Source organism: Xiphophorus maculatus, chromosome 18, assembly GCF_002775205.1.
Source record: "Xiphophorus maculatus strain JP 163 A chromosome 18, X_maculatus-5.0-male, whole genome shotgun sequence".
Lineage (NCBI taxonomy): Eukaryota > Metazoa > Chordata > Actinopteri > Cyprinodontiformes > Poeciliidae > Xiphophorus > Xiphophorus maculatus.
Window position 1 is genome coordinate 32,167,549 of NC_036460.1, and position 24,915 is coordinate 32,192,463.

A 24,915-nucleotide genomic window follows, 5' to 3' on the forward strand; every position below is an offset into this window, starting at 1 on the left:
GAGGGCCACTGCCCTGCAACTTTTAGATGTGGCTCTGCTGCCCCACACCTGAATAGAATAATTAGGTCATTAGCAAGGCCCTGGAGAATTTATCTACACAAGACGGAGGTAATTAAGCCATTTCATTCCAGTGTTTTGTACCTGTGGCATATCTAAAAACTGCAGGACACCGGCCCTTGAAAACACCCCTGTTGTAAGGCAACAAAATTTCTACATCTTTTCAACAAACATAAGCCAGAGGAACTGTGCTGGGGAAAGTGGCTCAGTCTGTCTGTTGATGTATCTTTGTGGATTCAACAGTTTAAATGAGGTAAAACAGAGAAAGCCGATTCATTTGATGGCCTTTCTGAACTGTCACTCCAGTTGTTGCTTGCCAGAAGAGGGTTTGTGTTCTGTCCATTTAGCAGCAGAGAAAACTGAGTAAGCAAACTTCCCAGGTTTATAATGACATCTCATACTCTGTGCACAAGAATAAGACTATTGAAAAGGACAGAAAAATCTATCTCTCAGACTTGACCTTGTAGCATAGGACAAGGTAAGTGGTCAGTCGAAGAACTATAAAGAAGATACCCAGGACAATGAAATCAATGTAGAGCTCAGCATCTTCCACATTTAACAGCTGCAGAACCTCTTCAGGCTGTTGGAACCTACATACCTTCCCAGGACACTCCAGGTCTGAGCGGTTCATCCCATAGATAGACAGAAGCACCCCTTCGAAGCTGTATCTGTGGGAAGGAGACAGACAAGAAGGATTTGCACAACAAAAAATGTCTGCTGGTCTCATGACATGTAATGCTTTACGTGCAGGAAGTGAGCAAAAGAATGCACACATACCAAACAATTTAAATTAATCTCTGTTGGAGCTACTTATTCTTTATTTCTTTATCCATTTGAATTTTGTTAGTTTATTCTTAAATTTCTATTTTTTGTATTATTTACAGAGTAAATTTACAGGTTAATAATTGTTGATTCTATTTATCTTTGTTTTCTTATTTTTCTTATTTATTCTTTCTGAGTCAGACAGGAAGTAAGGTGGGTCAGTCCACTTTCTATAAGTGTAGGGGCCTGGTAAAGGACCAGCAGGCATTTGGGTTTGGGGCCTCTGGTTTTTTACCAGAGTAAGAGAGGCAGCATGAGAACAAAGGAAAGTTTGAACTCTGTAATTGTTTGCTGAAACAATGTAGGAAATAAATCATCCAGAACAATCAACAAGGTTTATTGTTTGGACAATAAACCTTCTTTTGCCTGCATACAGAAAACTTGACCTCAGTGCCTTATAGTGGCTAGATAGAACTTTCATTGGATGTTAGGTTTGGCAAACAATGGCCACTACAATCTCTGCTGTCTCTTTTCTCTGTCTTCTTGAGACAGAGGTCAGAAAAAAAAACTTCTGGAGGCTGCTGATCCCATGTGAATATGTTAAAAAGCAAGTAACTGAACATAACGTGTCACCAGATCACATCCGACGAGATCATACATGTTTTTTCCTTCTCATGATGCATTGTTTGACTGATGTGACTTAGATTCTGGAGTAATTTATAATCCAGAAAATACGGAATATTCCCTTTCAAACCAGACAATTCCAATGCCGAACAGACTTGGACAACAGAACCAGAGGTGAACCCTTTGACATGTTACTTCTTCAAAGAGCATAAAAATAAAGATGACAGACACCGGACAAAGGAAGGTTGCCGTATCTTTTCCCCATGAAAGCAAAGCAAGTTTCTACTAGTTTAGAAACACATCCTCCAGACTTGTAACAAAGAATTAATGCAACATAATTTAGCATTAATGCTATACACAAGAGTTGAAAGAGTCTTGAATTTTAGTTCAACATCTTTTGCTGTGATTCAGTTTAATTTTATCTTAAGGTCTTTCAGTTTATCATGATGGGTATATTCTTAGGAGGTATTAGTTGAGCTTCAGATAGGATCTTTCATGCCAACTAACCATTCTTAGTTTAACTCGGCACAGCTGTCATACATCAATGAAGAGTAAATCTCAAAAGAGATTAACATTTTCAACTCATATTTTGCACCATATGAAGTAAAACAAGAACAGGTCCAGAAGTTATCTTGCACAGTAGTGCTCTACCTGATCTGCCATCTTGTAGTCCATCTATTTGTTCCAGGCACAACAACCACCTTGATAGGTGACCAGTTTATCATTAACTTACAGTAGTAGTGCTGCTAGGTAGCCACTGGTACCAACTTTAGTTCTACTATTCATTCTAAATTCACATCTATTGTTCATTGAAACATCATCAGTCCAGCTATCATGGGCTACTGAAAAACATTTAGCTGATTACGAGATACAGTTATTCTGGTATTGGCTAGGAACTAATTAAAACATCAGGCAATTCTGTTTATAATCTGAACATGCCTAAGTGGGCTGTTTAAATCTTTATTCAAGAGCATCCGTGTCGAAGCAAATGTTTGCAGATGGATACATTGAAGTTACATTTGGTGTTCAGAAAAGACTCAGTTGAATAGATTTCAGTGTCACTAGTGATGAGGTTGTATTCAATCATATACTGTACATGGGTGAATTTTGGAGGCACATTAATGTTGTGCAGGCTTAAAATTATTCTTTAATAACTAAAATAAACTAATAGACCTACTGAGAACATGTCCACTTCTATTCTATTCTATTGTACTAACAAGAAATAGATCAACTAAAAACATACATACACTTCTGCCATATAGTGTGGTTACAGATGCCTATGTGAAATTAAACTTTGGATCTTACTGAGGATACACAATGTATTTACACTAACATTGGTAACAGTCCGATCAATAAAACTGGGTCAATATTTACAACCAATATTTATTTCCAGTTTGTTGCTGTTTGTTCCTGGATGGGTGCAGGTCATTCATGTGGTTTTTGTTTGGTGAACAATTGTGACAGTGAGAGTGATGCAGCAAAGGACTGTGGGGAGTATAACTGAAGTAGAGAGACAGTGGGGAAGTCACTGGTGTGGTTGTTTTTTCAAGAGTAAAAGAATAGAGAACTATATATAGTTGGGTTTGGGGCCTATGGTTTTTTGATCAAACCATAGGCTTGATCAGTAGTACAGCCTGACCTGTACTACTGGTACAGGTCAGGCTATGTAGCCACTGGTACTACTGGTACAGGTCAGGCTGTACCAGTAGTTAAGATGCTCCCGCAGGAACACAGACATCTCCATAGGAACTGTTGGGTTGATCATTGCAACTTTACACACACACTTACATGTATCTTACAACTTAATGGATTGACAATGAACAGCAATAAGAGTCTTGCAACCTCGTAATAATACTCACAGGTCAGCACTGTTGGCATGAGGGCTCCAAACATTAAGAACAGCATAGAGAAGAAGAGAAATCCAGTGTTGTTAAACACCTTGTTGGCATCATTGCCAATATTTAAATAGAGTAGACCTATTATTACACCGATGGTGATATGGGAGCAGTTTACATGTATACAAAAATAATATATAATATCAATAAATATTAGTTATCGGCCATGATAGCAATTTTAATAGGCAATATACTGTATTTATTGGCTCAAATTTTCATATCGGTCCATCTGTAGTTATGATGACTGTGAATATTGCGCAGATTTACACACCTGACATAGGACACATAGGAGCTCCACTGCAGATAATTAGGGATAGTGTTGAAGTTCACAAAGAAACCAGAGAAAAGCAGCACTGGTATCGCTGTAACCGGTCCAATAAATGTAGCTACCTGTGGAACCGTTCAGAGGACACCAAGTGTTATCTAGGCACACGGTGAGCCAAGAGGTCTTACATGTTCCTGAGAATTGGAACTCATGGCACCTGAAGAGATGTGGAGGCCGCCCCAACCAGCAGGCCTAAGGACTGGGCCACCAGGGCAGTGCAGATGGACAGAGCTATGAAGAGCAGGTAACGGCTAGCCTCAGGAGGCTGCTCTGTCATCCAGTACACAATGCTGCAGTACATGATGGGGCAGATCATCTGTAACAAAGATGAAACCTAAAACTGGTTAGAAGATATCTTAATTCTTCATCAGCTTCACTTCTTTATGGTAAGATTGAGCAGTTCCCTTGAGCTTCAGCAACATTTTATTGCATGATGTCACCACTCCTGGAATATTAACATCTATCTCTTACCAAAGATAAAAGTCAGTGAAACCCATTATTGGAATCTTTTATTTTCTGGGCCAGTTTTTCGATGTTGTAAGTAAACCTTCATAGCAGTTTGAAGGTTTAGTAGAGATAAGAACCAGTTCACTAAGCAAAACATCAGAATTTTGAAGCAAATATACATTTTCTGGTTTTGATAAAGTTTTGACTTGCCCATACTAATTTTAGCAGATTCTGACTTCTATTTAAAAAGCGTAATAGAGAAATACTGTATACAAAACACTGTGTTTTAGCCTTTATGTCCGGAGTGGTTATTAATTCTCTATCAGATAAATGGCATGTTGTATGACGTATCTGACAGATAGGGGAATGAAAGCTCAAAGGAAAAGATGTTGTTGACCTTTATTGTGCTAAGTTCAGACTTCCTATTATCTGCTGAAAGTCTATCTCTCTTTCACTGTTTTACAGTCTGAATGAGCTGCAAACATCTCAGCATGTTTCATGTCAGCAAGAAATACATTTTCCTTCTAAATATCTTATTTCCTCCAACTTAATTTTAAACACCTGATTTACCCAGAAAATAACTAAATATTTCATACAGTCCCAACTTTTACAGCAGAAACCATCTTACTTTAATCATTTACTGATGACAAATGAGATTTATTTTTTGGCTTTCTGGTAATCGTTTAGAACAAATCAAACTAAAATCAATTGATTCCAGCCAGCAGTTTACATGTATACATGATTTAATGACTTTCCTTTTCAGAGAATACATAAAAATAGATGAAATTTACATAAATGGAAATATATTGAGAATATATAAATATTTAAAGGGATGTTCCAACTTTTTCATAACTACGTCTTTGTTCCGTTCATTTGTTCACCATCAATTCTGCATAAAATTACTAAACCTTAAAGCTGTAGTATGTAACTTGTATGTAAACATGTAAAATGTTTTACATATTTGTTGAAACTGTCACTATGTTGTGAAAGTTTCAATTATGATTATGAGAGAGATAATCTGTGAAACAATCTAGCTCCTCCACCTTCTCTCAGCGCTAACTAGAAACAACCAATCAGAGCCAGGAGGTGGGTCTTAGTGCTGTCAATTATGCTCATGTGCACAACCCTACACATCCTGCTCTCTGCAACACTACAGGTGCTACCCGTCAGTAGAGCCTGTCGTAAATGCTAAGGCTAATTAGCATGGCCACGGATGATAGTGGGTGAACGATTGTCCTGTAATGGTGAGTTGTTTCTCTGCAATTTGAACATTGAGCAGCACATTCATGAGGTTGATTGGAAGCCCTGATACCTTCCTCCTGCCTCTGATTGGTTGTTTCTGGTCAGAAGTAGTGCATTTCTTTAGATGGCAATAGTAGCTCAGATAGGGAGGAGCTGGAGGTGATCAATCTTTCCACACATTACCTGTCTCATTTTACAGTGTCATGATATAGTGAAATTTTTAATAAATATGTAAAAAACATTTTTTTGAATAAAAGTTTGACACTGTAGTTTAAAAGTCTGTTAAATATATCTTGGAATGAATAAAGGGATTTTGATTCTATCCAAAGTCTGACTGGGAATAATGTAAAAGTGTGATGGGAAAACAAACTTAGACCAGCAGCAGCCGTTAGGCTGTTAACATAAAGAGAACATAAAGGGAAGAAACTGCAAGATGAAATACAAAAGCTGTAAATTAATGCTATCATCTAACACTAAAGTACAGTTAGAGTGTACAATGTGCCACTGGAGGTGAACCAGTTCACCTCTACCACACCTGCAAGCTCACCTGGAATGGGATATCAGCCATGGTTTTAGCCAGGTAGTAAGCCTTCAGGCTGTACCAGTAGTTAAGATGCTCCCGCAGGAACACAGACATCTCCATAGGAACTGTTGGGTTGATCATTGCAACTTTACACACACACTTATCTTACAACTTAATGGATTGACAATGAACAGCAATGAGAGTCTTGCAACCTCGTAATAATACTCACAGGTCAGCACTGTTGGCATGAGGGCTCCAAACATTAAGAACAGCATGGAGAAGAAGAGAAATCCAGTGTTGTTAAACACCTTGTTGGCATCATTGCCAATATTTAAATAGAGTAGACCTATTATTACACCGATGGTGATATGGGAGATCAGTCTGAGGTGGGTCAAAACCTGAGAACAGAGAAATGACAGAAATATTGTTTCGCACTTTGAATTTTATTGCTTGTGGTAAGGAAGTAATACTAACACGTACCTGATCTCGACATATAGTTATTAATGTTCTCTTGAAGAGGATGCAGAACTGTGTGAGTGTGCTTGTGGCAAAGGTATGGCTCTCAATGTATTCAGCATTCTGGAAAACACCAAACATGATTTCAACATGGATTAGTTTCATGACATTATTCTGTTAAAATGCTGTTATAGATTAGCCCTATTGCACACCAGTCTTTGAGAAAAAGTAAATATGTTATCTTCAGTTATAAATATCCTGTATATATCAAATATAACTTAAAAGAATTTGATTTTGTAATTTAATGCCTTGATATTGGGCTGCTGTCTCTTTAAAAACTCCTGCTCATATGAGCTCAGCAGATGTTGCTTATTGCTAGTAGCAATAAGCAACATCTAGTCTTTAGGAGCTGAGTGGGGGAATTGCGAGGAGAGCTGCTCTGTGAGGTAGAAACTCAGAAGCTTGGAAATTGCGGCTCCAAAGAGGAGCTATGTTTCAGGAGCAGCGTGTCACAAGCGGAGCTAAGACCACCTAGGCATTTTGCACAGCTGAATGGTCATGCCATGGGAGATTAAAGGATTTCTCAAACATGCATAAAAAATCAAAGCAATATTAAAGATATGTTTTTTGAAGTGGGAGTAACATCATAACTGTCATGTTGTAGGTTGTGGTGGAGAACTCAAATGCCGCAAGGCAGAGGCGCAAGGTGATGTATTAATAAAAAATGAAAAACAAAAATCAGGGAACACAAGGAGCCAGATAAGAACAAAAAACACAGGGACAGGGAACAAATAATGGGATTTAACAGTAGGAATCATCAAGGTGTGACTGAGATGAAGTTGTATATATACTGTGGAGTTTGATCAGTGAACAGGAAACAGATGGCTGATTAGAAATGGGTTACAGGTGTGAGCACAGAGAGCAGAAGGCAGGTTGAGGAGAGAGTTAGAGAAAATGGCACAAGAGGTGAAGGAAAGTACACAAACTGGATAACTAGTAAAAAAGGAACCCCCCAAAAAATAACTAGACATAACACAAACTAGAATAACTAAGAAAGTACTGAAATGAAGTAGAACAGAAACATGGCTAGTCTAATCAAAATGGTATACTACATAGCTAGCTGGTGAATAAAACCTGTTTCTGCTACAGCAGGAGAGTATCTGCTACCTACCATGGAGCTGTTGGCTGCACAAAGGTTCCTCCTGTGTTCTAAGGTGCACATTCCACCTTGAACTGCCTCAAAGAGAACAGGGTTTAGTTCCCCATATTCTCCTGAGGCCACTTCAATGACTGAATCAGGAGAGATGAAGATAGAAATAAACTCAGACTCAACTAGAAAAAGGTCCAAGGAGTAGTTGGTACAAATGTGAACTCACTGAAGTCAGCAGGGTTGTGATAGGTAGGACAGCAGAGGCCCATAGTCTTCATGTAGGGGATAAGGGATGGTACTGAGCCTTTGTAGATACACTGACCCTGACTGAGGATGTAAAGCTGTGAAAGAAAGACAGTTTAATGCTACCAAGAAAAATAATTATGGAAAGAATTTGTTTTGTAAAGTTGTAGTGATTGCCTCTTAGCTTCTCACAAAATCACTGGATAGATACACACCTTGTCAAACATCTCAAACAATTTGGCACTGGGCTGATGAATGGTGCAGATAATGGTACGTCCTCCCAGTGCCAGAGAGTGCATTAAGGACACCACTTGGTAGCAGGAAACACTGTCTAAACCACTGAAAGGACAGGTATCAAATCCACGAGCATTTTAGAAGGACAGGCTAAACCAGCAGGATTAATTTTGGGATTATCCTAATTATAACAGATACAATATGAGAGAATCCATCCATTATCTAAACCTACTTTTCCTTAGAGGGTGGTATTGGAAGTTGGTGCCTATCTTCAGCAGTCATTGGGTAAGAGGCAGTATACTCCTTGGACAGGTCACCAGTGCATCGCAAGGCAACACAAAGACACACAGGACCAACAACCATGCATTCACAACTATGAGTAATGTAGAGAAACCAATTAACCTAACAGTCATGTCTCAGGACCGTTGTCTAAAGCTGGAGTACCCGGAGGGAATCCCACATGTATATAGAGAATATAAAAACTCCATGTGGAAAGAGCCCAGCTTGGGATTTTAATCCAGAACTTTCTTTCAAATCAACAGTGCTACCACACTGTGCCGCCCTGGCTGAAACATGACAAAATCAAGTATAAGATATGAATTTGTCACATCATCTACTCACATCACCTACATGCAAAGAGGTAAAAATTGAAGGTCAGTTTACAGAAATATGGCTAAATAAATGTTTGATTATGTAGGTCATGCAGATTACATTTTATTTAGGTTTATGTATATATTGTTAGGCGAGTCATCTGGTGTTTCATTATTTCAAAGTGTTTCAGTGCTGAAGTTTACTTCACACCATTTGTTTCTGTCCCAACCTTAGGCGCTCTGGCTCCATTACAATGCATGGCCTTTGCCTTCCTGTGCAACTCTGCTCGAGCAGAAGGAGAAGTTGTGAAGAATGATGTCAATTTTCTGCTCTGTTTTAGAAGTCTAGTTTGCCTGTAGTTTTAATAAAAGGGGGTGGAGGAAGTGAACAAAATTGTTCAGTCCATGTTGGTCATGTTTCCAAATATTAAATTAACATTAACAACCATTTCGTTCAGATCGGCACTTCTCTATTTGCAGTGGAGAATGGTATGGTAAGTTTCATAGCATCAGACTATCGCATATTACATATGCCTCAGGCAATTAGGTAAAATATAAAACTTAACCAGAGTCCAGGAAGCAATCATTTTTCAAAAACCAAGAGCCCAGACTCTGTATGAAGTAAATAGTGTAGGACACGAGGCACCTTTTTCCAAACTACGGTGCTACATTAGCACACACTGTTAGTCAGAATAAAGAATAGCCTACATCCTTGACACAATGCAGTATTTAATCAAATATATATGGTAATTTGATGAAGATCAGTCAAATAAAATGTTGGTCAAAGTATTTAAAGATTTTACAGCCCTGGGCCTTATGGCCGGGGTTGCAGGTGTTTTGTTGTCTTCCTTTGTGCTCTTCTCCTTTACAGATATGGCTGATCTGCTAATTTGGAGCACAGAACATTTAAATCCGACTGTTTCCACCTTCAGGGTTGCCTTCGGTGTCCACTTGGCCTTCTGTCACTTGTGGTGCTCTGCTGTCAGGGTTCAGCTCCCCTGCTTTTGCACATTTGAGTTTTTTATTGCACCTCAACACTTTCATATGCACACATACAACAGACCCAAGCGTTGCATTATGCCACTGACATTGATATTCACAATCCATTGTAGTTTTTGTTAATACATATTCCTTTTTCTGCACCGTAATCACTGCATGGACTCCAGTTTTTATGAGCCAGTCATAACTAAGATTTTCCATTATCTTATTTTTTTTAACATAACTCAAGATACTGCAATGAAAGTACTCAGAATCAAAATTGTTACAAAGTGGATTTCCCACTGAATTACCATGGGGTAATTGTCTCATTACTATTTGTTTAGCCACATTCATATATTGTTACATTAACAATGTAAATGTTGTTTACGTTGTTAAACAACGTATAATTCTACGTAACACGTAGCAAGTATAAGATGATTATAAAACAGATTATTGGTCAGAAATGCTGTTCTGCAGTTTCATACTGCTGCAAGAGTCACAGCTATTTAAAGGGCCAGTTTTTTCTAAACACATAGACATTTTATAGCACTATATCAACTATATCACAAGGAATTGCTTGTTAGAAAACTTAAACTTTGCAGATTTAGACACACCACTACCCCTTCCTTTAAGACTTTATTTAAAATGCTAAACTAATGCTAGGACATATGTTTTTGACAATAAAAAAATAACATTTAATTTATATCACTCAGTCTGCTCTACACAATAAATCATTGGTATAATTTTTTCTTTTATTTTACCTTGTGGGCTCGTCGAAGAACATGACTGGAGGGTTGTTGACCAGTTCTAATGCGATAGCCAGACGTTTACACTGACCACCAGAGAGGGCAGCAGTGCGGGTGTGGGCACAGTCAAGGAGTCCCAAGGCAGTTAGAATCTCATCCACCTGTGTGTTATTTTTGAAGATGATGGAGAAAGGACACTCAAAGATATGAGAATTGACTGATTTAATGTAAAGAAATCCTAACTGCACTAACTGAACAAATTCAAGTTGTAGTGTTTTTCTATATTTGACCAAACTTGTGACACTACAGCACTCAGAGTGATTCAGAGATATCAGATAAATTTGTAATTCAGTACATTTATGTCTCAATTTAAAAAAGAAACTTCTTAACTTAAGTCAATTCAGCACTGTTGTTAAGTATTGGTGAATGCTAAACCTCAGATATTGGTATTGGCAAGTGAAAAAAGTGGATGGGTGCATCCCTAATTTATATCAATACTTTCACTCACCAGATTTTTTTTCACTTCCAGGCTTTCATCCAGCTTCAAATTTGCTGAAACCTGCAGCAATGAATAAAATATGCATTTTATCATGCATTTAAAACAGCTTGAGAGGAGAGAGCTAGCTATATTCATTGGAAAGGGTTTTGTTTCAAAAGCTGGTACTAAGACCTTTCATCACAGCTTACCATCATGGCCTCCCTGGGAGTGAGATGTGGCAGCAGAATATCCTCCTGCATGATGTAGCAAGACATTTTCCTGAAGGTCTTCAGATCCCTGGGTTTCCCGTTTACCAGGATTTGACCCTTCGTCCCTTTTTCTCTGAGCAGTATGAATGACATCCACAAGCTCAACACTTTGCACAAACTGAACAGTGTAATTCACATCATGAAATCAGTGACACAAAACTGCATGGCCTCTTCACACAGCAGTAAGAGGAAACTTGTGAGTTTGCCACTGGTTTTCTCTCATACTGCGAGCAATCAAATGAAAATGCAACTTGTCACAGAAAAAAAAAAATTTCCGCCACAGGAATATTAAACCTGCTGGTTGAGGTAGAAACTGCTCTATAAAAAAATTAAATGTAGACAGAGAGATTCCTGGATTCAGAAAAGGCTATTATAAAAATAGTGCAGGTTTGATACATGTTATGTCTTGTGTCACTAGTGTTGAAATGTGGTGTAATCTTCTAGTGCTGTACTGAATCCTCATCCAAGAAAATTATGCTATTACCTGACTGTGATTTTGCATGTTATGATTGTGAGGTATGTGGTGGCATTACTGATGATGGTGAAGGAGAAACAGACATTATCATGGAAAAATTTATTTGGTGAGTACAAATGACAGCAAAATCAGGAGTGCCCTTCTACTAGAGAAGATTTTTCCATAGTTGTGATCAAGCTACATTCCAACAGAATCTTGTTTGAAGGGCATGTTAGGTAAACCTAACTATTATACATTAAGATAAATCATGCTTTCTCTTCTTACCTGTAACCAGCCAGAATGTTCATTAGTGTGGTCTTCCCAGCTCCAGAGGGCCCCATGATTCCTACCAGCTCTCTACTGCAGAACCTTCCAGAAAGGGACTGCAATAAAGATTTTAAACCTGAAAAATATCAAACCAAACCTTTAAAACAAAAAATGACAAAAATATTTCCTGGACCTGAATGCATGAAGCACAACAGAACAAAGGCATTTGTGGTGAAAATAATAGTAAAAAAAAAAATAATAATAAAATAAAAAAGCAGAGTTTAACCCTCTTGTTATGTTGTCAAATTGACACATTTTTAAAAATTTATTTAATTTAAAAATCTAAAAAAAAAAGGTCAAAAGTATTTTTCTCTGAGTTAAACATATCCTGCTTGACTTAAAAAGCATAAAGAGCACATAAAATTAAATTGATTCTTTTACATAGTTGCAACTCCCTACACACCTATATAGTGCAAAGATACTGTTTGAGTCAATATGACCCACCAGTGAAATTAAGGTCTAAAAAGGGTAATTTGTTTAATTTTATTTATTTGTTTGCAACTGTGAGATTAATTTAATCTCATATACAGACACACAAATGCATACTCTTTTGCTTTTTTGGCCAATTCTTAGTTTGATTATTCTGATTGTGAAACAAATGATGAAAACTTAAGCTATGTTCCTCCAAGCAATATATTAAAGTAGAAAAATGGTAACTCATGTCAAAAGCATCAAGTCAGCTTTTGAGTAGCTCTTGCCCAATTCAATGTTGAAAAGATATTATTGAAAAGATTATAGAATGAAGGTGTATTTAAGGGGAGAAGTAGAAGGAGCAGGATCAAATGCATTTTTATGTATTGTGGGTGTCCTTCGTGTGGCAATATATGCCTTCCAAACAAATATTCCTTAAAAATCTGATCATACAAAACCAGCTATTTATAGAACATTCTGCTTTACACAGGAAAGCTTTAGGAGCTTGACAATAGAATCACAATGCAAGGCCTGTGATTGTTATGGCAAATGACCTAAGGGGCCACAACATAACCTATGACAATTTCTTCAAATTGCCTAAAGAGGACAACAATTTTGTCCTCATGTGCACTTTCCACAAAAGTGCTGAAATTATCACTTGAAAGGACCAAAAACAAAGTATGACCCTTTACTACTGTGCTACCAAAGGTAGAGTAGATAACTTGGACAAGGTCACTGGGTAATACAGCACCAAGTGGATGATTTTATACAGAAAGCAAAAAAATAAAAAAAATCCACAATTTCCATATATAACCATTGATTTTTTAGTATAGGATTAGGATTATACTCATTCATCCTAAGAAGTAAAAACATCTTTGTACTAAATATTGGTTGAAATTGTTAGCAATGGAGTCTATGAACAGATACAAAACATTTTGTTGGAAACTTTTGACATTAATACATGAATCCCTGGGTCAAATTGACCCGAGAACATTATTGCTGCTCCCCAGAAATGACCATAATAGGAGGGTTAAACAGAAAAATAGCAAACAGATTCATCAAGATAAAGTATGTTCTTTTAAACTGCACCAACTGGTCTGAACTCTCAGGTACAGTACTGGACTGGTTTGAGCCTTACCTAAAGAACAGAAAGTTATTTTTCAGTTGGTGACTTTTAAACAGAGCAGACAACAGTCACATATGGGGTGCCTCTAGGTTCCATCCTTGGGCCCCTCATATTTAATATACAGTGGGTAAAAAAAGTATTCAGACCCCTTTAAATTTTTCACTCTTTGTTTCATAGCAGCCATTTGCTAACATCAATAAAGTTCATATTGTTTGTCATGATTGTACAGCAATCCATCCTATCTTGACATAAAAAACCCAATAATGTAGAAATGTTAGCAAATGTATTAAAAAAGAAAAACTGAAATATCACGTGGCCACAGTTACTGCTGTTTGGAAGTGGGCTGCCTACATGATACCAATGATTCAGTCAATGTTCTTTAACCATCATCATGACTCCAACAGGAAGGGCATGGAGGCCCTGTTAATCCTTCATATCTCAATGCATGGCATTTAATTCTTCATTAAATTAAATGCTAGACAAGGTTTGTTAACCACCCAATAAATGTCAAAGAGAAAGAATACGAAAAAGCATGGCTGGCTAACCTGCTTGAAAATTGGGAAGAAGGCAGGGTGACATCGGTCTACAGCCCTTCAGAAAAATATGATGCTATTGTGAAATTGGCATCTCGAGATGCCTGACCAAATGGATTTCTGGTAAATCCAGATGCAATGGGGATGTATCGCTACTCGAACTCCATTGACGCATTGGGCCAATTCCAAGCTTTTAAGATCTCTTAAGAGTAATCGAAAACCAAAGCCTGAACAAGGATGAGTCAAATATTGTATGTGAGCCAGCATTTGGGCTGCCCAGCTGGTCTGAGTCTCCAGAGATCAGAGAAGAACAATTACAACTCCCGACAATAGGCCTGAGGATGACGAGGAGGGAACAGGGCAACAAAACCTGCTGGAAGATCTTGCAGCATCTCCCCATTTTCCTATCATTCACACTGTGGACTGGCCAGGAGCCCACTACACAGAGGCCTGAGAGGCTGCTGAAGTTCATAAGCTGGAAGGGCTGCATTCTATCCAAGAATCTGCAGCATAGAACGGAAGCTGCCAGGTCCTTCAAGGGGAGTGCAAGAAAGCAGTTCAGACGAGGAAAAAGAGGACTCAGACACAGAGACAAGGGGAAAGAGCAGCATAAAGAAAGAAAGCAACCCAAAAATCAAATACAAGTAAATATGGCCTGCAGTCTGGCGCTGCTACCACCTCAGGCACCCTGTATTAAAATGCAGACTGGACTTAGAATCCAACCAACCAGAACCAACCAAAAACCAACCAGAGGTCTGGTTTTTGGAGCTACGCAACTGCAGGGCTACTCAGTTGATTGCTTCACTAACTGAAAAAGGGTGTGGCACCTGGATAGTAGGTAGTTAGTGGCTAGATAAGTCTCTCTCAACACCAGCTTTAACAAATCATCCCAAAAATCCACATCTGAGAGTAAGACTCGAGGGTTTAAAGGTCTCCAGCTCTCCATCCCCTTTTGATGGAGAGCTGGTCATGAGTCAGCTCAGAAGTCTAAAAGAAGTGGGTGGGGCTGACTAGTGATCAACAACACATGCACTGTGAGCAAAACATCTGAATACTTGTGACCATGTGATAATTCAGTTTTTCTTTTTTAATAAATTTGCAAAAAATTCAGCTTTTTTCTGTCAAGATCCTGACTGTACATTCATGAGAAATAATCTGAACTTTTTTATGTCAGCAAATGGGTGCAATGAAGCAGAGTGAGAAATTTAAAGGGGCTGAATACTTTTCGTACCCACTTTAATAGTTCAGATGATCATTCATTATCTGAACTATTGAGTTCAGATGATAAATAATATTAGTTACCATAACTATACAGGTGACATATACCTGTTTTCTTCCAACATAGTCCTTCTTGGATGGTGTAGGAGACATCAATGAACTCTAGGTCCACGGCTGAGCGTTTGGGTAAGTGAAAGAAACACTGCCCATCAGTAATCTGGTTCTCAACCTTATTCAGATGGGCCCACATGGATGGTTCCTGCTGCAGCTGAGTCTGAGCTAAAGATAGGCACCCTCCACTACACACTACAGTTTCCTCCATGGGGATATCCACAGAATCTGGTTCCAGTGCCTTATTGTCCATATCGGTTCTTGGGCTATGGGAGAGCTGTAAAGATTTAAAACATAGGTCATTTATTCACCAGTGTGATTTTTCCTGTGGATCATTCATTATACAGACATTTTCTAATTTGAATAAAGTCCTTCCCTGTAGCTCAGAGAATAGACTTTAAAAAACCTCTGTTAGCTTAAATCACTGACTAGCTTTGTGCCACAACCCAAAGGTCTGCAGTTCTTGCATCAACCTTCCAAACCACTCAAATCTTCTGATTCTGCTCTGCATCTCCAGAACCAAAACCAAACAGGAGAAGCAGTATTCAGCTTCTATGCACTACAAATGTGGAACAAACTTCCAGAAAATTACAAAACAGCTGAAACTGAGTTCCTAAAAATCAAGGTTAAAAACCCACCGGTTTAGAGTTGCCTTTGAACCATTATAACTGGAACATTATCAATATGTGTGATGCATAGTTACTTGATGATTTTGATGATGGCATTTGATAATATGTAATGTTTGTTACTGGTTTCTCCATTGGTTTGTTGCTCGTTTCATAATTAGTTATTGTGCTATGTTTTATCATAAGCATTTTGAACTGCCTTGTTGCTGAATTTTGCTGTACAAATAAACTTGACTTTCCAGTTTCAGCCAGAATTTGCGCAAGCTCATTTCAACCTGTAAAGACTCATACACAGAGAGTGGTATTAGAAAGTATATTTGACAAATGAAAGTCTTTGGCGCTCGGACCCAGGAGGAAGACGTTGGTAGCTGCTGTCAGAGATAATGAGTCGCTGTGTATGAAGATTAGAGACTTCTTGCCCATTAGGCCCGGACACTGGTGGTGGAGAGGATGGCGAAGACCTGGAGGCGGAGGAGGGGTGGAGAAAGGTTGACACTCAGCCAACAAGCAGAAGCCGATGATCAGCTGGACCTTACCAAGGGAGCGACGCTTGATGATTGGAGGAGCTCATCACCAATAGGTTGGAATCGAGGCGCATCTTTGGTTGGGCAGGTGAGATGAACAGTTTCCCAGTTTGAATTTACGCATAGGCTTCATTTGATTTTCATCTGTGGTTGTCAAGTACATTTCACACTAAACACTTTTCATCTCTCTGACAGAAGAGAGATGAGCAACATTAACATTAACAGTTCCATTCTGTTAATGTTAATGTTTTGATGTATATGTGACACCTTCAGAATGAGCCTTATTATTCTTTCTAAATACTTTTCAGATTTTGTATTTATTTCCCAATGACTTCACAGAATTAACTAAGTTGTTGTAAATTAACATGTCAGAAACTTAATAAGCCATAACACCATCATATGGAGTTTCCCAAAATTATTCAAAGGCATAATAATTCTGGTGTATGTATTTAAAAAATGTAATAAAAAGGATCTTTGATTATTATGGCATTTGGCAAATATAAATAGTTTGGTAATCCTAACTGACCTAAAACAAAAGATTCAATTAATGTCAGATGTTTTATCCGGTGTTGGTCCTTAAGCAACTGCATTTTATGCCAACTGCCTGTCTCATAGTAGGATGAGTCAATAAACAGAGAACCTTGCTGTCTGAGGATGTCAACGCTTGACACTCAGGTCTGTGTTAAGTGTTGTTTAGACTTACCCAACTTACCAGTCAGCTGGAAGTTTAAAAACTTTTTACCACTACAACTAAAAGACAAAACTTCATTTTTAGAAGCTTACTTGATGTTTTGGTAAAGTCACTCTTTTAGGTCTAGGTTTGGATCTGTTTTCCCAAAACAGTTTTTCTTCAGTAGCTAGTGGAACTTTTTTTAGAGCTTTCTATGGGATCTCAAAGTATGACGAGTTCATGCAGAATTCTAACAGTATCTCAGTATGAAAACATCCTGGGAAGTTCCATGACTAGTGAGCAAAATGTCCAATGTTTTGATACTTAAAGGATCAAAATATTGGAGCTTTATTATTTTTTCTTTGCAACATTATGCTCCATCTTGGTACAAAAATCAGGGGTATTCACCAAACTCCTCTGTCACTGGGCAAAGTTGTTCCTGTACAATAGAAAATACAGCACTTTGATTCTACGTTGTGTAAATAAATGCTCAAGCAAGCCCTTCTCTGGAGTATTCAACGTGATCCTAGCTTAATTCTTTTTAGGAGTTTGTCCTAAAAAGAATCCACTTGTGGATTTTTCCTGGGCAGCCTGATACTTTCTTCACAGCTGTTGATCCTCTTTCTTGAAGTTCTTAGTGGTTCCAAATTGGGTTCAGTATTTTGTACTTCTCAGGTTGTCTTTGTCTGGGATTAAATTTATTTTAATAATCTGAAGACTTAGAATATGATTTATGTTTATGCCATGAAAAAAATCTTTATGATGTTGGAAGGTCACAAAGTATCATAAATATGCAGCCTCCCCTGTGATCATGATCATTGAAATGCTGATTTGCTTGATCTACATTTTCTGCTAAGGCCATTGTAAAAATGGTTCCCAAGTGTTTGGTGGCACAGTGATTTGTTCTTTTTGAGACAGAAGTCTCATTTAATAACTCATGGGATTTTTAATCCCCCAGAAGATTAAAATCAACCTTCTTTTCTGTTTTTTTTTTTTACCATTAATCTGCTTGGAAAAAGGAAGGTTTGAAGTAACCAGCTTGGGAAAAACGCTGCACCTGTGGGTGCACCAAGCAGAGCTAACTTATGGGAAACGACTGCTCTTACGCTTTAACCCCAGTTCACTTAAATAAATAGGACTGATTCTACATGCAGCAAGACAGCGGAGACCAGAGAGCAATCACTCCTTGATGATGAATGGATCTGATGAGAAGGAGGTGGAGAAGAAGAGAGAGATGTTGTGTGTGCCAGCATGTCACGAGTTAGCTTGGACCGGACTGTTCTACATGAAGAGAAAAGTACATAAATGGGAGAGAGGGAAAGAAGAACTCAGTGACCTGAGGTGCTTTCTATCAGCTTAGTGCAGGTAGATAGGCAGAAGATAGTGCTGCTGTACCACTGCAATACTGTCAAAGCGTCTAAAACCTGATGCACAAAAGGTATTAAGGATTGCTTCCTACTGGGTTTGACAAAAATATCAGTCTTAAGATTTTATGTTGGAAGAGGGTAAATCTGGACTCAGCAGATCCCATAACCTTCTTCCATCACTCTAGAATTCAGTCATTATGCTTCCTTGCAGATTGTAGTCTTTTTCTGCAGTTAGACTCACTGATTAATGGTTTTCTTATGCGTACACAACTCAGTCCCAATCCTTTCACTTCCCTTCATATTGTGTGTCTGAAAATTTTCCTTTCACATGCACAGATGTAGTTTAACAACACTAGTCCTGAATTCTACTGTTGTTTTTCTTTGATATTATGTCACCAAATGTTTAAATGACCTCTTAGAAAGTCACTTGGACATGATGAAGGTTGTCACAGGAAAAGCACTAGGCCGGTTTAAGTCATACCTGTCCCAAAGACTCCAGTTTGTTCACGTGAACATTAAATCTTCTTCACACTCCAGTGTTACTTGTAGAGTGCCACAAGGCTATGTGGTTGAACCACTTCTTTTTACTATGAATATGCTTCAAATTGGAAAAATCCTCAAAATTTCTACAGTTGTGCTGGAGATTCTGAGCTTTATCTATCCATAAATCCTGTTAATCTGAAAAGAAATAGAGAACAAACATGACAAAGACAGAGGTATGGCAAAAACTAATGTGGTGAAATTGCCTATGGCCTTAGTTATATAGCAGAGTGTTGTGTAAACTTTCTAATTTGATGTTAAACGATAGCAGTTATAGCCTAGCAAGCAGAATGCAGGGCTAATCAGTCAACATAGAATATGTGTTAATGTGCAGTGCTAGTTTTCCTCCACACATAGCATTTTTCATCCTGACCAGATGGTTTAATATTGGTCTCATTTGACCATTCCACCTTGTTCTACACGTCTGCTGTGTTGCCTCTGACTTGTGACAAACTCTAAACAGGACCTGGCTTTGCTACAACAATAGATTTATTTTAGCCACTTTTTAATATTTATAGTCTTTCAAGTCAAATATTTTTTAAATTCAAAAACACTTTATTTATTACAAAGGGGAATTGAATGTTGTTGTAACATTTAATTCATATCATCCAAGTATCTTCAGAGAGTTGTGGATGATGATATTGTGGGAAAAAGAGATTTCCAGTAGCATTCAGTCTTGCAATGAATCGGAAGAGACCTCTGACTGAAGACTGTTGCTCCATGACTCTAATGACATGCTACCAGCTCAATTCTGGATTACAACATCAACTGTTTGGTGGCATCATAAACAGTGTTGGCAAACGCTGTTAATGCTGCTTGTTTGCTTTTGGCATTTGGTTAGAAAGACATTGGAGTTGGAATCTGATTCCTTTCCTAATATGATGGATGGGATTAAAAACTACTAAGCTGCATAAGTTTTCCATCTATCTATCAACCCATTGTCTGTGACTACTGATCCCTGCAGAGGTGCAGGACTCCTGTCTATATGCAGCTTTCATTGGACACAAGGCAGGTTAAACCCTACACACAAAGAACCAACAACCATGCATCCACCTAAGAGACATTATGCGGTTATGCATATTTTTGCACCGTACCCAAAGAGAACCAGTGCATAGGTGCAAGTCCATCCAGAAAGACTTCAGGCTAGGATTTCAACTCATGTCCTTCTTGCCTCTGTGCCAGCAACTGTGTTACTGTGGATTCCACTTAAATTTGCTAGCAATTTTTAAAGCTACATTCCAGTCAATAAGTAAATATAAGTACAGAAAGAGGAAAAAAATATAACATTTGCATGTATTAGTGAAGCCTTTGATGGAGCAGCTGAATTAAATACTATTTAAAAGTAGTAAAATCAATCTGGATAAATACATGCTGATGCTTTTAAGAACATTTTAGTCTTTCATGTTTCGGGAGGGGGCAGTAAGTTGAAATGTGCTAACTTTTAGAAAGTTTTACATGGCAGCAAAGGGCTGAGCAATGTGTAGCTACATGTTGTCACTTTAAGACACTGCCTAAAAAAAATCTGCAAACTCATTCTGTCAGATTTCACAGACTGTTGTTCAACAAGTGTTTCACTGGGTAAAAACTACAACAAGCTTTAAACACGTAAACATGCAAAATCAAGTGATAAATAAACTTAAATAATTTATTTAATCTTGAATAGGCCTTCTACAAACTATATAATTCTAATAAATATAGCAGTCTAGTTCCTTTTTAAGTTGAACTAATTTATGACAAATTAATAAATGTATTGACAATACATTAATAAATGTATTGACATTTATTAATTTCAATAATAAATGAAATTATTATTGATATTTTTAATATTAAAACATTTTTAACAATATTAAAAATGTTTTAATATTTGAATTACATCAATATAATTACAAACCACTATGACTACTTTCACAGATATTATGGCTTCATAAAAATTAAAAATAGGGTTGGAAGTTTATGTGGACCTATATTCTAAATTAGTGCAGTCAGTTACACATCAAACAAATCAAACAATTGGATTTGCTGAAACTGCACATTACATCGACGTTAACAGAATAATATCCTTTGTCCTCTGTAAATGCTTGATGAAATTTCAAAGCAAATAGCAAAATGAAGTACTTTACAAAAATTAAATATACTTAATAAACTGTAAAAGTTCATAATTTTTTTTCTCTCATTATTAAGTAAGACTCAAACTGTGAAATACATTTTTCTGCTAGTTGAAGTTCCAATGTTGTTCATCTTCAATAAGCTTCATTGAAGCACACAAATTATCAATAGTTTATGGAACATACTAAGCAGCCGGATAAAAACCTTACATCAGCTGTTGTCCAGTCTCAGGATGCTGCTGTCCTCCCAACCTGCTGCATTCACACTGTTCGGCTTTCACTGGGTTCTGCTGCATCTACGCTGTCTCTGCTCACTGAGAATAGCACAGGGCGGGCCAACACAGAAGGAGGGGTGGATGGAGTTTAGGAGGTACTCTAATTCCTTAAGGGCCCCACTATGAGCTACCATCCGACAGGCAAGTGAAGTAATGGGAACAAGTGTCCGATTTTGGGTTGTGGTATAGCTCACATATTAAATTGATGTCAGTTTGTGTGATTGGGACTGACTCATATTAGATTAGTTGATGTTAGAGGAAAAGCAGATCAGATACTTTCACAAAATTTGCCCCACATTAAAGGCTTAGTAAAGCATGTAAGCTTACGCTTAGTGAGGGTAAAAGGTGGAGGAACATTACCTTACAGAATTGTCAATGTAATGTTAAAGGAGAATATGACAAAGTAGAAATAATACAGTGACCATCGTTAATTGTGCAAATAGCCTGATCAGAGATTTTTATGGTCCCCTCTCTGTGCTGTTTTATCCTGGTTAAATTATTTTCAAACTTCTTCCAATATTGTACTAATCTTCCATATTGGTTTATGAATATGTATTTTTGTCTATCAATTGTTTGATATGGATCTGGTCACAATAATTTGTGGGAAGACACTTTATATTTAAAATGCTAAACCTTTTCAATCATTTCCTACATGTTATTCTGGATTACAGAGTTAAACATTATGACATTAACAGCTCTTGCTATGAGAGTTTATCGTTCTGATTTGTCTTACATTGAACTTAAGCCTAAACATGAAAGTTGTATACATGTCTAGAACTGCACCACCTAAAGACTCAAAATCATGTAAAAATTACAAACACAGACTCTCAAAACATTAGAAATGGCCTGTAAATGGCGCAATTGTCTCAGCCCAAGGCTGTTACAGTAGCTGATGTTTCTAAATAAAAATATGTGAATGAACCTTGGTCATTCTGTTTCAAGTCTTTACTGAATTTGCCTGCAATGGCTTTTTAAATCCAGCAGATGTCACTGCAAGTGACACGACAACAAAGTTTCAACGCAGAGTCGACACAGTTTGGAAATGTGCCACACACCCAATGAGGTTTCATCTGCCCATCACTAGAGGTAAGTAACAACAGCTCTGACTGGTAGCTAAATCCAGGCAGCACAGGCGAGCAACAGCAATAACATTATAAAAGTGATCGATGGAGCAATTGTTCATGCATACATGTGAGAGTAACCCAAAATTGTACTGTGGTCAGAGTAGCATACCTTAAACACGTTTAATTAAGCAAGTGTAAAAATTATTTGGTAAGTTACTCAATTAATTGAGTAGTTGAGAATATTAAATCAGGTGATCACAACACCTGATTTAATATTCAAACTGTATCCTCAGACAGCCAAAATTATAAAAGTTATGTGAACATTCTGGTATTGCAGAGTACTACCAAAATATTTATACAAATAAAGAGTTAGGTTTGGAGGCTGGTTCTAGACCAAATTTACCACAGGGGCCAAGGTAGTCAGTGTTTTTTTATGGAAACACTTAGAAAAGATTGAAACAAAAAAACCCCAGCAATATTTCATCATTTCATATAATAAGTGAGAAAAAGAACCACTTGCGTCTCTAGAAATACAGGTTGAAAATCCCTTTCAGATGGAAAGTGTGATCCTATCGCCATATAGCAGCTAAAAGTGCGGCACTATAATTTTTAATCCATTGTTAAAGTAAAATTGTGAAGTTTAAAACAATCCACCACTGAGAATTAACATAAGACACTTATTTCATATAATTTATTCAGTACCTGGTTGGTCCCCATCTAGAACCGCCCAGGGGCTGCAGGTCAGGGATTTGGTCTTCCCTTTCACGTCTGTATCTTTACGAGAGGTTTTGCTCCTAAGGATGGTGGAGTATCGGGTAGAGGACGTTTTAAAAAGACGTGGGTTGATAGCAGCTCACTATCAACCTGCTGCTATCAACTGTACTAAGTGTTTTAAAAACACTTAGTTTTTATTATTACTTAGAAACTGTAGAGTTATCATTACTTTAACAAATGTAGAGCATTCTTAGAAAGTCCAGAGAATACTTACTTACACTTATTTAGCAACCCAGAACAGGGATTAGAACTTGGCATCCAGAAAAACTACCTTAGCAGCTACTTTTTAGACTCCTATTCTTCCAAACCAGAAAAGGAATTAGACCAGAGGATACTTACTTATACTTATCTAGCAACCTTGAATAGGAGTATCTAGTTTACATACTTTAGATCAACGCTAGATTATTTTTCTTCTTTTGCAAACATCCCTGTACATTGCGTATCGGGAGGCAATTACAATTGCTTAATTGCGTATTGTAACAAATTGCGTCCCGTATCGGTTCAATTCAGGACATGTAACAGCCAAATACACGGGTGGTAACCCTATCTACCGCTCACTGCATAGAGCCGTTCAAAGGAATTCCTAGTGAACCACACATCAACACTCAGCAGATGTGACTTAGCTTCCTCTGATCATATAATATTCCTGGAGTTGTTTTCTTTCTCTGCGACAGACTGGCGACCTGTCCATGGTGTACCCCGCCTCTCGCCCGAAACGTTCGCTGGAGACAGGCACCAGCAACCCTCCCGACCCCATTACTAGGGGCAAGTGTGTTTGAAAATGGATGGATGGATGGATGTTTTCTTTCCATCGGTATCTGAAGCTTTTCTTTTTGAGTGACTCAGTTTTATGCCAGTTTTCCAATATCATTTATAACACAATCTTTGGAAAGCTAACTGTAGTGACGCACTTTGAGCTAACGGTTGTTTACATGCAGTACCCTTAGACATAGAATACCGACTTTAGAATTCTCAAATTCTCCTGTTTGCCCCTCTTTCCCTGAGGTCAAGCAGTTGTTTTATTTGCCGTTTATGTACATTAGTAAGCTCCAAACTGCACATCAGACACAGTCGTATGCAACAATTTCTGTCACATCATCTGAAACTGCATGGATATTATTTTATCTTGATGTAACATTTTGTAGCTCTCATGAAAGAGTTCTTTGTTTCTTCTCATGCCAAATAAGGTTGTAATATTCTGGATCAACTAATGAAGGGAGTCATACAGCTAAATTTAAAACCAGGGAAAGCTCAATGTTCTGGTAATGTAATGGACATTTGACATTTGGAGAATGGGAAAACACAAGTTTCCATTTTCTCTTAATCCACCATACAAAAAGATCACTAAATCAGTTTTAAATCATATCATGTTCAAGTATTAAAGGAATGTTTCATATTAGTCCATATCTGTTGTGTTTATGCTGATCATTGCAAAACATGGGATGCTTTGGTGGGAATTCCTTACATAGGTTTTGAAGTGTGTCCATGGGAAGATGACTTGACTTTTTAGTGCAGAGTAATGCAGCCAAGTTGATTAAGTCAATTTGGAGCTGGCCAATTTGGTAATATTTTAGTCAAAAAATGAGAACATTTAGCTGTTTAAGATATACTTACCATCCCTTGTGAAAAATAAGTATACTAAGTATATAAGATTTTAGCACACTTACTTGAAGCCAGACTAATCATCAGTATACTTGAAGTATGTTATTTTGGAAAAACTAATTTTGTGCTTAATGTATTTTAACTGTAATTAAATTGTAGAAAATCAGAA

General features: G+C 37.7%; 1 protein-coding gene across 2 annotated transcripts; it reads right to left on the reverse strand.

Moving 5' to 3' along the window:
* Nucleotides 1–415: 415 nt before the first annotated feature.
* Nucleotides 416–15,452, reverse strand: LOC102235069 (ATP-binding cassette sub-family G member 4-like). 2 transcript variants are annotated; one of them, XM_023351940.1, is made up of 14 exons: nt 15,197–15,452; nt 11,759–11,876; nt 10,960–11,092; nt 10,781–10,831; nt 10,288–10,433; nt 7,940–8,063; nt 7,708–7,822; nt 7,503–7,621; nt 6,356–6,454; nt 6,105–6,273; nt 5,900–6,000; nt 3,821–3,979; nt 3,610–3,728; nt 416–725 (listed from the first exon to the last, which is right to left on the reverse strand). In XM_023351940.1, the coding sequence occupies exons 1-14, from the start codon at nt 15,450–15,452 to the stop codon at nt 500–502; spliced, it is 1,935 nt and encodes a 644-aa protein (XP_023207708.1). In that variant the 3' UTR covers nt 416–499. The 2 variants fall into 2 exon arrangements, with proteins under 2 accessions (XP_023207708.1, XP_023207707.1); XM_023351939.1 differs by having other exon boundaries at nt 7,482–7,621.
* Between the last annotated feature and the right edge of the window lie 9,463 nt (nt 15,453–24,915).